This window comes from Onychomys torridus, chromosome 19 (genome assembly GCF_903995425.1).
Source record: "Onychomys torridus chromosome 19, mOncTor1.1, whole genome shotgun sequence".
In the NCBI taxonomy this organism is placed as follows: domain Eukaryota; kingdom Metazoa; phylum Chordata; class Mammalia; order Rodentia; family Cricetidae; genus Onychomys; species Onychomys torridus.
Window position 1 is genome coordinate 48,238,834 of NC_050461.1, and position 14,428 is coordinate 48,253,261.

Consider the following 14,428-nt stretch of genomic DNA (forward strand, 5'->3'; position numbering starts at 1 on the left):
ACCTTACCACCCCTTCTCTTCTCATTTCCTCCCACTCTCCTCCTCTCTCTCCTCCTCCCCCTCCTTGTCTTTCTCCTCTTCCTTCTCTTTTCTCTCCACCCATCTCTCTCCCATTTCATCGTCCACCTTGCTCTCTTCTCCCTTCTCTCCTTTCTCTACCCATCCCCTCACTCTCTCATCTCTCTCTCCATTCCTGCCTCCTCCCTCTCTCCCTTCATCCTCCTCTCACTTCTTCCTTCTTTCTTTCCTTTCCCCCAACATATGTATCTCTTTCTTCTTACTGTTGTTGCTGGATGCCTTTTGCAGACAGAGCTTCGCAGGCCAGACGAGGGTGGTTATTTGATTAAGCACCCTGTACAGCATTTCATTAAGCATCTCCTCCCCCAAACTAGCACCCCTTGAAGAGGACTCTGCCTAGCTTGGGACTGTTCTGGTCCTAGGAACAGACATCAAGAAGGTCTCTGCCCAGCCTACCTTTTGCAGAGACAGTAGAGAATCAAGAGAGAAAACATTTTTCTGGCAAGAGAAGCAGCTGTCCCCAGAGGCCTCTGGACACACCCGTGTCACACACGTTCATTCAAGACTAAAATTTGTGTAGACTCAAAACCTTGCCAAAAGCAGAGGCAAAAATAACCTCTACCTCAAGTAATTATCTTTTAATCACTTACCCAATGACTCATAACTCCTTATGAAGCTTATAAGGGATGTCCTGTATTTCCTGGAGGACAGTCTGCCCATCATCACCAAAAGAGGAGTTGGCATAAAAAGTGTAGCCTAAGTACCCCAATATACCACTTGAGTACTCTTAGTAGGTGGCACATCTCTTTGTCCCCCCAGAGAAGCAATGATGGTTTCTCTTTGGGTTGTGGTCAGCACTAAATGAACAGTCGTGTTGATGTTACCCAAGAAGAGATGGTCAATGTTTCCATTATGGCTGCAAGATTAATAGTCCTTTTTGGAGAATCTAGATTAGACACAAGTGGCTTTGCTGGCTTCTTGAGGCTGGAAGATGTACATACTCATGAAGAATGCTACGCAGTCTCTTGGTGTTAAATGTGTCCACTGTATCCTCACTGTTGTACAGCTGTCAGAGGAAGCTTCCTCTCAGCATGGCATCCCAGGAATGCTTCTTTCTCCATGACCATGTCCTCTTTGAATCTTTCTCTCTGTATATTCAGGAGTGTACACATTTCTGTCCAGCACCTTGAAGTCTCTGGAAGAGAAGGACCACATCCACCGAGTCCTGGATAAGATCACAGACACTTTGATCCACCTGATGGCCAAAGCTGGCCTGACTCTGCAGCAGCAGCATCGTCGTCTGGCCCAGCTCCTCCTCATTCTCTCCCACATCCGGCACATGAGGTGAGGCAGCTCTGGGTCTCACAGAAGAGACAAAAGATGCTGACCCAACCAACTCTGTGCGACAGCTGACACATGACAGGCTGCTGAATGAGTAGGCAAAGTACGCTAGGGAAGACATCTGATTCAAAGGGCTAGAGGAGAACAGAAGAAAGCCACAGAACCTACCTGGAGCAATGGACAAGCATCAGAGAGGGGCCCCTAGAGGCAGTGATAAGTACTGGTGGTTTGAAGCATATGCAATGCTCATTGGGTGGTGAGAAGAGTATAATCAAAGGGTATTAATGAGCATACACCATCTCTCAAGGCATTAGGCATATCTGTATGGTTCTGGCATTACCCGCTACTAACGTATACCAGGGAATGCTGAATGAGAAACCCCTGGGCTAAAAGAGTGATGCAGAGTCAACGTTAATGCATCCATAGCTACCAGAGTCTTCTTGTCATCTCCATTGCCCTTACCCTAATCCAAGCCACCATCAGTCATTTCTGCACCACATGGCATGTTTCCTAATTTCAATCTTTTCTATTGCATCCCCAATAAAGCAGCCAGAGTGCTCACTTTGAAATCAAGCAAGATCATATCATCCCCCTTCTTTAATTATTCCAGGGGTTTTCTATTGCTTTTTGATGAAAGTGTGTCACCCTTTGTTTTGCTTATGTTATTCCTTGTGATGAAGTCCTTCTTAGTTATCTTTCTGGGACTCCTTCATAATTGAAGCCATGAGATAGTGGCTATTCTACAAGGTATTTGTATAGCCCCACTGAAGACTGCAGATTGTCTCTGGAGGGTCTCAGATGGGCTCACTTACACTGCTGTGGGACATAGGTAGAAAGGCCTGCATCAAGCCCTACAACTGGGCCAGGTGACTCTGTTTTGTATATATTGTTCTTCTTATACCCCAGCTTAACTAAGACATGTTCTAGCATTAGCAGAGGCACAAGAAAGCCAGCCCATTTGAGCAAGAGCATTGCAATGCTTCAGTAATGTCTCATCAGCTAAGCCAGTCAAGGTGGTAAGTCCCAGATTCTAGCTAGTGGACCACAAGTAGATGATCACATTCAGGGGAAGCATGTACAACCCTTCACCAACTTCTGATGGTTTCCTAGAGAGGGTTGCAGAGAATGACTCAGAAGAACATACCCCTGTCAAAATACCTGGCTGAGAGAGTGGGTTTCTTCTCGAAGAAAACATGATGACTTATTCTTTGAGGGATTTATAGAAACCTCATGACCCCTATGAGTGTTTTTAGTTGATAAGAATCCATGACTTTTCAAATGCATTATGTGCCTGGCTTGTCAGTATTAGCAAGCCTAGTTAGTTAACACCAAGTACCTTTGCAATACATGCCAGTCATGGCTGGTTTTACTGACAATGTAATGCAGGAAGCGTGGCAGAAAGCTTTGTAATTGTGATATACAAATGAGAAGTGAATATTTTACTGAAAGCTTTGAGCCTCTTTCTACTGTCCCTGTGACAGTCCATACATACACATATGCCTTATATAAAATACTGGTTTTGTACAGATTGCCTCCCTACAGCCAATCTGAATCACGGAATTCTTGTTTTGTTAGCTTGGCCCTAATCATGTGTTAGGGTCGTAACATAAATAATTTAATGCCAGATTTGATCAGACTGTAAATGTGATTCATTAGGCTGTAGGAGAAAGACAGAGGCAGAGCTGGGGCACTCAATGTCAACAGTGCTTTAAATTAAAAGGCAAAACAAAAACAAAATAACACTTAAACATGTAATTGAGGTTGGATTTCAGTTCTTGATGGTTCTCATGTGTTTTGTGGCACTGCTCAAACCTGGGCTAGCTTGTTACCACCACAGATATAAGTATTATTAGAACATTCTCTTTGTTCTGCCTATTCATGATATATATTGCTATAGTCTATTTTATTTTGTACTAGTTTGGGTTATTTTGAAATATGTTCTGATTGTAGAATTGAAGCTAGCCTGGAAAATACCACATAACTTAGGCTATCCTTGAATTTATAATTTTTACCTTACCCTGCTCCCAAGCACTAGGATTACAGGCATGCTCTATCACACCCAAGTCCATACTTTTTAATAAAAGAAAATTTCAAGCAATGAAATAGTTATGGTTTCCTGCCTCCACTGCCTACCAGCCGGAGAGAGCAAAGCTATTTGCCTACAATTTTGTCTTCCTGTTTTCTCTATTGTTCTTTGTTGTGAGCAGCATTTATTGTTCTGGACTGTGGTAGATGGGTGATGTGGAAGGAAACACCTGAGCAATAGGGGCTGAACCATTGCCATGAGACAACAAAGGTGTCTTGGTTACCAGAGGCCTTTGAAGATTCCATGGAAATGCACCCAGGAAAAGGGAACAGATTGTTCAGATTTTCTAGGTCTCTGTGGGTCTTAGTTCCATCAAAGACCAGTGACAGAGAGTTAGTCAGTCCAGGATGACAGATACAGTGTTCTCTGTAAGGGAGATGAGTGAGGGTCACTTGGTCCTCAGAGAATAGAAAATTTGATTTTATTCTGAATATTATAGGAGGCCATTAAAAAATGTAGGCAAGAACCCTGGACCATAGAATGATGCTCACAAAGTTAGGGGTGGTTCTTCTAACCTAAATTAATGCAATCTAGAAATGACCTCTTCTACATTTATAGATATCTAGAGCTTGTCAAGTTGACATTCAACATTAACCATCATAAAGAGGAAAATTCATAGAAAACCCACTAAAAGAAGCTGGAGGAAGAGTATGATTTGTGGGGGGTGGGATGAGGAAATAAAAATAGATGGGCATGAGTCCCAGCCTGAGTCTCTCAAGCCCTTTGGCCTTTACTGATGCCATCCTAAGATGAATCCCTAATAGGTAGAAAGATTGGGTCATAAGTGCCTTTGGAGTTTCTCCTAGCTCATCCTTAGAGAAATTTCAGCCATCCTGGAGTTCAGCTCTGGTCTAACCTGCTTCCCTTTTTGTCCTTTCTCCAGTAACAAAGGCATGGAGCATCTCTATAACATGAAATGCAAGAACGTTGTACCCCTCTATGACCTGCTGCTGGAGATGCTGGATGCTCACCGCCTCCATGCCCCAGCCAGTCGCATGGGGGTCTCCCCAGAGGAGCCCAGCCAGAGCCAGCTGACCACCACCAGCTCCACTTCGACACATTCCTTACAAACCTACTACATCCCTCCAGAAGCGGAGGGTTTTCCCAACACAATCTGAGAGTTCCGATGCTCCCCCGAGGCTCGGAGAATCCCTGCAGCATTTTCCCCATGTCATGTATCACGTTAGCAGAATTCTGTCTCCTGAATACACTCTGGCATGCGTCCACCACCAGTGGCTTTCTAGTGTGAGTGGCCATTCATTTGCTTGCTCAGTTCTTAGTGGCATGTCTTCTGTTGGGAACAGCCAAAAGGGATTCCAGGGCTAATGCTTGGTAACAGCTCTGTTTCCCCCTTTGCTACATCGCTAAGTCTGAGGATTCCTGTAGTCTTCATGACCAAATTGAGATAATCGCATTGAAGCTACTAGTTGAGACCCAAGCCTAGAGAGTTAACATTTCACCTCTGAAAAGCACTTTGTATATGGCTCCAAGAGTAAGCCTCAGCAAAGTCTTTGAAGTGGCTCCTTTCATTGAAGCCTTGGAGAAAGCTATCTCATGGGTTCTGTAATGTGCCCTCTTGCTCTCCTATAGCAACATTTGACTTTATTAAAGGGTACTATTGAGCCCCTATAGGAGTACAAGATGCACACAGGGAAGGAAGACCCCCCCTCCCACTCCCTGTTATCAAGACCCTGTCAACTTAATACACTGCACCTTCCAGCTTCTAAAGCGTCAGCTGCTAAGCACTGTACACAGGTCATGGGTTCTAGATAATTCTTTCTTCCCGCAACTTGTGGGAACCAGTAAGTCAGTTTCAGTTAATACCCTGACATGAGGGCTGTAGGGTGTTTGGATTATATTTGATTTTCATTTTATAAGACCCTTCTGCTCATGAGTAAAGGCGGCTTGGGTACCTGTTTTGGTGAGTCTAGCATTCATCAGCAGAGGGCGCTCTCCCTGTCTCCTCCCCATGTGAACTGCCCTGGATTGTCTGTGCCCTTGTAGAACAACCAAGGGCAGTTACAATGAACCTATACTCTGGCTATACTTTTTGTTTTACTTAGTTCTGTTCTTGATTGGAGAGCAAATAATAAATGTACAATGACTGTGACTTAAAAGGAGTCTGAACAGGAAGGAGAAATGTACAGAAGGACCCAGCCATAGGCAGCAGCTTCCCAGGGGTATCCTTCACAGTGACGCAAAGTGGAGCTGCCCTCAGATCCACTGGCTGGTGGCCTCTTCATTCTAGGTATGGGCCTGATCTGATGAGTCGACAGTAGATATCTGTGTTCCTTCAGATCCTCCAGGAGCTTGAGGGAGGCTTGGGGGCAAGGTCTTGGAGCAATCATGACTCAGGCTGATGAGGGGTTGCTCAGACTAGAGTGTCCTTGACTATTCGGAACTCATCCAAAAGCCATCTGGTGTGGCCCTGGGGAGGAAAATTCTTCCCTCTCCACAGCTCATGTTCTTAAGCTTCATAAGCCAGAGACTGAGGCCAAATTGGGCCATGAGAGTCCTTTGACCAAGGGGATAAAAAGAAAGGCTTACCCTAGCCACAGTCACCCATACCGTCTGGGGTGTTGGCCTCTCTAGTGAAACTAAGGATTTTTTCCTGTTCTTATTCAAAATGAAAGTTTGGTTTCCTTCCCTGACTTCATGATCCATAATTTGAACTCCATTGAGCTGTGATATGTTAGCCAACAACCCAGGTGAATGGCTAGGTTTCTCTTGTCTGTCCTCTTTGGAATGGTGGGTTCCATTAATTTCTGGTCTCCCAGTTAAGTGACTACCAAAGAACTGGGAAACTGGGAGGGCCATTTTTTTTTCCTCCTTTTTTTAATTTTTCCTATTTGTGCATCAAATTCTGGGACAATTTTATGTATCTGTTTTAAGAATATGTTTAAGAACATAATTCTTTTGTTTGTGTTTGTTTAAGAAGCACCTTATATAGTATAATATATATATTTTTTTGAATTCGAATTGTTCGTTTATCAGACAATTGAATGTAATAATTCTGTTCTGAGTTTTAATTTGACTGGGTTTTAACATTGCAAAAACCAAGGGAAAAATATTTAGGTTTTTTTGTAGACTTTTCAAGCTACCATGTCATGTATGCAGTTATTAATGCCTAAAGCCTGGTGATTTTCATTTAAATGAAGATCACATTTCATATCAACTTTTGTATCCACAGTAGACAAAATAGCACTAATCTGTATGCCTATTGTTGGATGTTGAATGATAGACAATCTTATGTAGCAGAGATTATGCCTGATAAGGAAAATTATTCAGGGCAGCTAATTTTGCTTTTACCAAAATATCAGTAGTAATATTTTTGGACAGTAGCTAATGGGTCAGTGGGTTCTTTTTAATGTTTATACTGAGATTTTCTTTTACAAAAATAAAAACAAAAATATAAAAAAAAAAAAAAACTTCTAGGACTTTAGATGATGTAATACCAGCTAAATCCAAACAATACTCTAGTGGAGGGTTTTGCATTATCCATCGACTGTGTTTGTATTCATGTTACGATAACACATTTGAAATGGGCAGAGAACACCAGACAGCTGAAGTATTAGCCCATAAGTTTCAAATAATGTTTGGAAATCTCTTTTCACCCTTATCTGAAGTGCCAATTCTGAGCAGCTGACATATTTCAGCTGCTGTTATGTTGGGCATTGGGGACATGCCAGAGAGTCATACCTGAACTTTTCTCCCACCTGGAGACAATTTAAAATTGGAATGTCATGATCTATCTAGAGTTGGGATGAGGTGGGAATGTAAATCTCGGAATCTGAAGAATGGGGGAAATGGTGATAGAGAGTACAGAGAGTACCCTGGCACCGTGAATGTGCTCCAGGTTTCAGAAGTTCACTTTTGTCTGCACTGTAATGAAATAATAAGTAGTTCCATTGGTAGCCATTTCCAAAATGTCGGCTTGAATTCTGAGGAAGAGTGTGGAGGCAGCAGTAAAATCCAAAGAATAATCCAGCGAGGGGTCTGCCTGAGTTTCCTTTATCCATTGCTTAGCCTGCTCATTTGATTCTGGTCGTCCAAAGAGAAGACCCTATCAATATAGGTGACAAAATCCAGTCCCCAAAGAAGTGCCATCTTTGACAGATTTCCCTGATAGCATTGCAGATATGTTTTCCCATGACATATCTTTTGCCTTTGCGGGGGCGGGGGCTGAACAAGTAAGTGACTTAATAATAATTTCCTTTTAATTACATTGTGGTGTCCATTCTTCAAAGTCTTACACACCTTGGAAAGGTCTTTGACTCCAGCCATGGGTTTGGAGTTACCCATATCCCTGCATGATGTCAGTGACAAATCTCTTCCTAGTCATACTTTGCAACTCTGAGTTGTACTGTGGATACTGAGAACGATCACTAGGACCATAGTAATGTCTAATATTCACAGTCAGATCTGCTTGGGGAACCTAAGTCTTTTAAAGGCAAATAGAGTCATACCGTAGCTCACAAGGCAACCATGATTCTCTTTGGTGCAAGTCTTGGGAGGTTGATCCAGCATACACTGCACACTTCCTAGATTAACTCCATGAAAATGTACTCCCTTTCAACTGGAGCAAATGAATCTAACCATGGTCCCAAACAGCTATCCTTCCATTAGTGTAAGTGTGCTCTATTTCTAGCTTCATATCGTTTCCATTTAAATTAAGGTATGGTCTCATTTAAAGTCCTGTAAATTTGTTTTCTAAGTGGTTGTTGTCTCAATTATGGAACTTCAATTTTGCACTGTCAGAGATTTGAGATAAATTTCTGTTTGCTTTTTTTTCTTTCTTTTGCATCCAAATGTGCCTGAAATTTTAAGATATGTAAATGCTGCCATGTTCCAAACCCATCTTTAGTGTCTTTGTACAGAGCTGTGCACCCTGGAAATATAACACACAGTCCCATGAGCAGGTGCCTAAGACATGGACCCCTTTGCATTCACGGAGAGGTCATTGGTCATAGAGACTTGAATTAATAAGTGACATTACGCCAGTTTATGTTCCTTCACAGCTTACAAACAATGCTTTTTGTACACTACAGATTCTTCAGTGTAGAGCTCTTGTTTTCTGAAGAAAGGCACAGATGTCCAATTGTGCTTGATGGACTAAATACACTCTCCTACTGATGCACACTACTATTGATGTGACCCTGTTTTGTTACTGCTTTGCTTTGTTTAAGGAAACACACTTGTAAGCCTCTTTTGCACCTTGAACCAGTAAAGAATCCAGTGGGATGTGCAAGCACCTGTAAACCATCTTCTCAATGTATTTGATGTTCAAATAAAAAATAAACTAAAGGCAACAGGTTGTGCTGGTTTTTTTTTTTTAATGCTTTGTTTCTTGCTAATAGTTCATTGCTGAGCACGTGAAAATAAAAGAGATTCAAGGAGCTGTAGAGATCACAGTGAGTCTAAATGCCAAGACCTTCCCATTTACCTGGCACCAAGTTCAGGATAGGGATACTGATATTAGGGTGACTCACCTTCAGTTCAGAGCTCTGTAGTGTATCACTGTCAAGTAATCAATACTTAGTTGGCATGGTTGTGAAGATAGTGTGAGGTATTCATTAAGAGAAGGCTTCAGAGAAGTTATTATAAATGGATAAATGAATGAATGCATGTTCCGGCATGGAAATAATTGTCTCAAAAATCTCTCTCTGTTGTGAAGGTGAATCAAGGTGACGGATCCATGCTAGCCCCGGTCCATTTTATGATTCCCTTTCCATCTCAGAGTTACCTGTGAATTCCCTTTTATATGGCATCTCTATGATTTACCTCATGAAAGGGGAAGAGGAGATGCTGACGTGCTGGAAGGCAACACCATATACGAACACACTCTGGAGCGGGCTTGCTTAATTGAAACCTTAATTCTTCCATTCGATGTGTGACCTTGGGCAGTTAAATCCTGTGTGCCCCCACTTTCTTGACTTGAAAAGTGTTGGATCCGCCCACTTTGCATTGCTAAAACAAAATATTTGAGGACAAGTCACTAGCGACGTAAAATTTACTTAGCTCACGGTTCTGAAGGCAGAGAGTCTAAACAGTGTGGTGGAATGTGGGTCAAAAGCATCATGGCGGATGCTGTCATAATAGGAGTGAAGATAAGAAGGATCACATGGTGAGCCAGAGAAGCAGACAGCTTGAAGAGGCCAGTCTGGCTCTGCTACAGTAACCTTCCTGCCAGGGAACTAACTGGGATCCCATGAGAACCGCACAGCCTTAGAAGGTCACTTGTCAGTGCCCCTGATCACAACCCTGGCTGAGAGTTGATTCAGCTCACACACTGGCTTAAGACCAATTCCCAAGATTTCTTTTTAAGGGTTGGGGGCTCATTTAAACTCATGTTCAGATTTGCTTTTCTGGAAACACAGAATGTATGACTCGGGCAAGGCAACATTTCTATGTCTTCCACTATGTGGCTTATGTATGTTAAGGAATTAATTACTTTCAAGTTCATGTCCATGGTGGCTCTCAATGGGATACAAGTGATTACTGAAAAATTAATAGAGGTAAGGAAAAGGGATGGATGTCCATTCAAGAGAGATATTTTCTGGTGGGACTGTCTATCTACAGGTTGTCTAGGACACCTGGTGGAAGGGAAAGGTGGGGAGAATTCCCTGTCACGGGAAGTGCTTTGCATGGAACACACAGGGACAAAGCAAAGCACTGTGGGAAGAAATTCTCTCCCCGTTGGAAACACTTTGGGTTTTCCTTTCTACCCTGAAAGTAAAATAGCACACTCCCCTACACAGAGCTTCATTGTGTGCGAACCTCTGCTTCCTTCCCTCTCTCCTGGTCTTCTTTACAGCTCTCCCCTGACAATAAAAATGCAGTCATTCTGATTCTGCAGGTGAGGAAACTGAGGCTTAATGCAGCTTTGTGACTTCCCCGAGATCGAGGGAATGGCAGATATGGGATGAGTCTTCCTGAACTTACGCCTGAGTGACAGAAAGTGGCCCCTTTATACTCCCTAGGGCCCACTGAGAGTACACAAGGGCTGTGGATTTTGCATTTAGACAGGCTTTTATGCTTATGAGTACAAAGAAAACATGGATGAACTTTGAAGGTGAAACATAATTCTTCAAAAAACGAAACAAAACAAAAATGTGCCACTGTGGGCAGGAGGCTAAGTGCTGTGTGAAGAAATGGCTCTCTGTGACCTGATGGCCTTTGGATAGGAAATCCTGACAAGCAAGCATGCTGCCCCCTGCATTTAGTGCTAGTGCTTTTGGTTTCTGGATATGTCCCCGCTGTCTTCCTGCCTGCCCCAGGAAAAGCAGCAGGCGACCAATTTTTTTCCTCTGGTTCAGCATACCAGGAGGGACTGTTTCCACCAATGTCCCAGATCTTGAAGACTGAGAGTTCAGACTTCATGTTACATCAGTGCCTCTTTCAGAATCTGACTGTCCCAGGGCCAGACTCAGTGGCCCTGTCTAATACCACCTCCTCCTATCTGCTGGCTCAGGATCCAGCCATGGCTATGGCACTGGGCATCTGTGTAGCAAAGACAAGACAATCCCTTTCATTGTAGTTAGGTAGCTGTGAAAAAAGAAGATAAAGGCGAAGTAGCATTTGGCAAACATTTTCTTAAGGTTGAAAGTGGGGATGATAGCATCAGTGGTCCAGCCAGGCTGGGAGCCAAGCAAGCATCACCAAGTGGCTAACTTTGGGTTTTTGCCAAGTGCCAGCTATCCACTCACCATGGGACAGACAGGGAGCTGGGGACTGTGCAAATACACTGTGTGCTCCTAGGTCTCTCTGCCATACTCCAACCTGTCATCAGCTGCCTTTTCATTGAGATGTCAACCATTCCGGGCCTGGCCAGTGAAAGGTTTGTGAGCTGGTAAATGTTTTTTATGGGCTGATGGAATTCTCAAATTAGATTCAGACTCAATGGAGTTTAGCTGTAAAATGCCTGGAGTATTTTCACATTTATAAGCAGAAAGAACATGATTGAACACCTAGGGCCTCAGACCACAGGCTGAAGGGAGGCAGGGCAGGCAAGTGCATGCTGTTAGCAGCAGGGCTGTAGAAGCGGGGTCACTTCTGCAGGGACCCCTTCCCTCTGGGATGCTCGGCCCTGAGTAGATAGGCTTCTGAGGCTGAGTCACAATTTGGGAAACATTTTCTTTAAATGGAGGGAAAGGCTGAAGTGCCAAATAGAGATTCTATTTTTTTTTTAATTTTGCATCTGTGTGTGTGGGGTGGGCATATGGAGGTGCACATGTGTGTGTAGGGTGCATTTCCGGTGTGTCCCAGTAATGTATCTGTGGAGGTCAGAGGTCAAATGTGGGTGTTGTTCCTCATGACGGTCAACCATCTTGTTTTAGAGTCAGTGTCTCTGCTACAGGCCGCAGGAATTTATCGTAAGAACTCAGCTGGTTATGGCAAAGTCACTACCTGGAGGAATCAGGGAATTCCTCCAGAGGAAGCCAAATCCCAAGGAGTTTTTGGTGTTACTTGGCTTGTTATATATCAGCTGTATTCTGTTACGAAAATCATGTGTGCCTTCATAGTTTTCCCAAGTGACTTTTCCCTAAGAAGGGCTAACAGTGTGGACTGATCACTCTCTGGACTTACACATTCCAGGGATTTGGAGAACAGCCTCAGGAAAGGCTTTCTCTGGAATCAGATATCTCCCTTAGCCACTTTCAAGGACTAAAGGAAGCACCACCCAGGTGGGTGCCCAACTTCCAAGGACTAACAATAACAACTCACGTGCAAGTCTCCTGACTTAAATTCCACAAGGAGACACTGCCCAGGTGGGCGCCCAACTTTCAAGGACTAACAGTGATAGCAGCCCATATACAGGTAAATTCCACAAGGGGACACCGCCTAGGTCAGGTGGACATTAAGTTATTACTTTACACAATTTAGCTTGGACCTTCCCTTTTTATACCAGGACTTCCAGGGCAGAGAGGAGAGAAAGAAAAAAAAAGAGAGAGAGAATGGAAGAACTAGATGGGTAAGAACTTGAGGGAACAAACTGAGATGGGGAAGAACTAGATTGAAGGACTAGAAGAGAGCACTAGAGGAATGAGATGGGAGATGAGGAAGAGCCAGATGGGGAAGAACAAGATGAGGAAGAGCCAGATGAGAGAGAAGGAAATGGGAGAGGAGCTGATAGGGGAAAGAACTAGATGGATGAGAACTTAGAAGGGACAGAACTAGATGAAGGAATCAAGATAGAACCTAGAGGGGACAGTAGATAAATATAGAGAGAAATCAGGCAAGAAAGGAGCTAGGCATGAGAGCAGAATAGAAGCTGTGTAGAGAGAGAACTATCACAGAATAATAAAGTGTATGAACTAAGGAGTTTGTGTACATAGATTCATTTCTTCAAAGATTAATTATCAGCTAGTTGTGGATTCTTCCTGGACCCTGGGAGGCGACTATCGAGGGGCTGGACGCCGCCCCCCCCCCAGCCCTCGATATGTCTCTAACTGAGACCCGGAACTTGCAGGATAGAGTAAGCTGGCTTGCCGGTGAGCCCAAGGCATCTGCCTGCTTCTGCCTTTCTATTTGCTGGGATTACAAGAGCATATGACCACAGGTAGCTTTTGAAGTGGGTCCTGGAATTGAACTCAGGTACTCATCCATTAGTGACTGAGTTGTCTCAGCTCCAGACAAGGAGTTTGCAAACGTTTCCCAAGGAGAATGGATTGAAAATTTGAGTGACTTATAAATGATTATTTCAGATCACAAGCCCAACAACCCTTAAAGAAACCATTCATTCTTGAATGCTTAAACTACAGTTTCAGAGAATCTAATTCCCTCTTCTGGCCTCCTCCAGGACCAGGCATGCATGTGGTACACACACACACACACACACACACACACACACACACACACACACACACACGTTAGTTATTTGGCGCTCTTACCCTGTGAGAAAACGTCCCAAACACGACAAATCCACTGAAGAGCTGTTTATTAATACAGAATAGGAAGAGACAGACGTGACAGGCCTGTGGGAAACACACTCGTGGTCAGGAGAAAAGGAAGAGAGAAGAGGAGACCAGTGCAAGAATAGCGCCGGCTTTTTAAAGAGTGGGCCACGCATGCGTACAGGAATACATGTGGCTACTCCATGCATGTGCGTAGGTTACATGGCTATGCACACTTTACGCAACCAAGCAAAGCCACAGAGTCCTAGTCACGTGAGATGTTTTGACCCGGAAATGGCTATTTTGAACCGGAAATAACTAGGTGGTCCGCCGGGCAAGCCCAACCGTGTGGGCATGTTGTAACTTCATATCAACACACATACACAGAGAGAGAGAGAGAGAGAGAGAGAGAGAGAGAGAGAGAGAGAGAGAGAATAGTAATAAATTTTTTAAAAAATGTCTACAAGAGTGGAAAGATACAGTGTCCCCACTCCCACCCCCCCCCCCCGCCAGCCCGGTAGTCGTTATCAAAATCAATTTGAAACTAAACAATAATAAGAGTCAAGATTGCCGCCTGGTACTCATCTTGCATGTCCTGACACACCAGGTACATTAGGGCATTTACCCCACAGAGCAAACTGTTATTGTCCCATTTTACAGAGGAGGCTGAAGGGCAGAAAGGCTAAGTAATTTACTAAGTAATTTCCTAGTTATTACATGACTAGAGTGTCTGGGCTTCATAGTATACGCTATAGGTAGTGCTTTCTCTAAGTCTTGGGAAGGCTTTATCAAAATCGAAATCATTCATTCCCCAATCAGTCCCCTCACTCTGATTAGGGTTAGGTCAGGAGAGTTATGGAGGGAATCAAGACTGTCAAAGCCAGGCAATCATGAGGAGAATGTTCACTAGCTGGCAGTGTAGGACCAGAACCCTAGGCTAAAGCAGATTCAGCGTTCATTGCCCATGGTCAGAAAGAAAGGCACCAGGAGAAGATGCTGGTGACTGTGGGCTACTTCTAACATCTCTGCTCCTTCCACAGTGATTGTTCTGGGGTTTGTGGGCAACATGCTGCCTTTCCTGGCTTGATTT

At 43.7% G+C, this 14,428-nt stretch overlaps 1 protein-coding gene across 1 annotated transcript in view; it reads left to right on the top strand.

Moving 5' to 3' along the window:
- Esr1 (estrogen receptor 1) overlaps positions 1-8,765 on the top strand; it is a 262,394-nt gene extending 253,629 nt beyond the window's left edge. The window contains exons 7-8 of the mRNA XM_036168964.1: positions 1,179-1,362; positions 4,329-8,765. Of these exons, the coding sequence (XP_036024857.1) occupies positions 1,179-1,362; positions 4,329-4,563 (419 nt within the window). The 3' untranslated portion in view covers positions 4,564-8,765. The remainder of the gene's footprint in view (positions 1-1,178; positions 1,363-4,328) is intronic.
- The last annotated feature ends 5,663 nt before the right edge of the window (positions 8,766-14,428 follow it).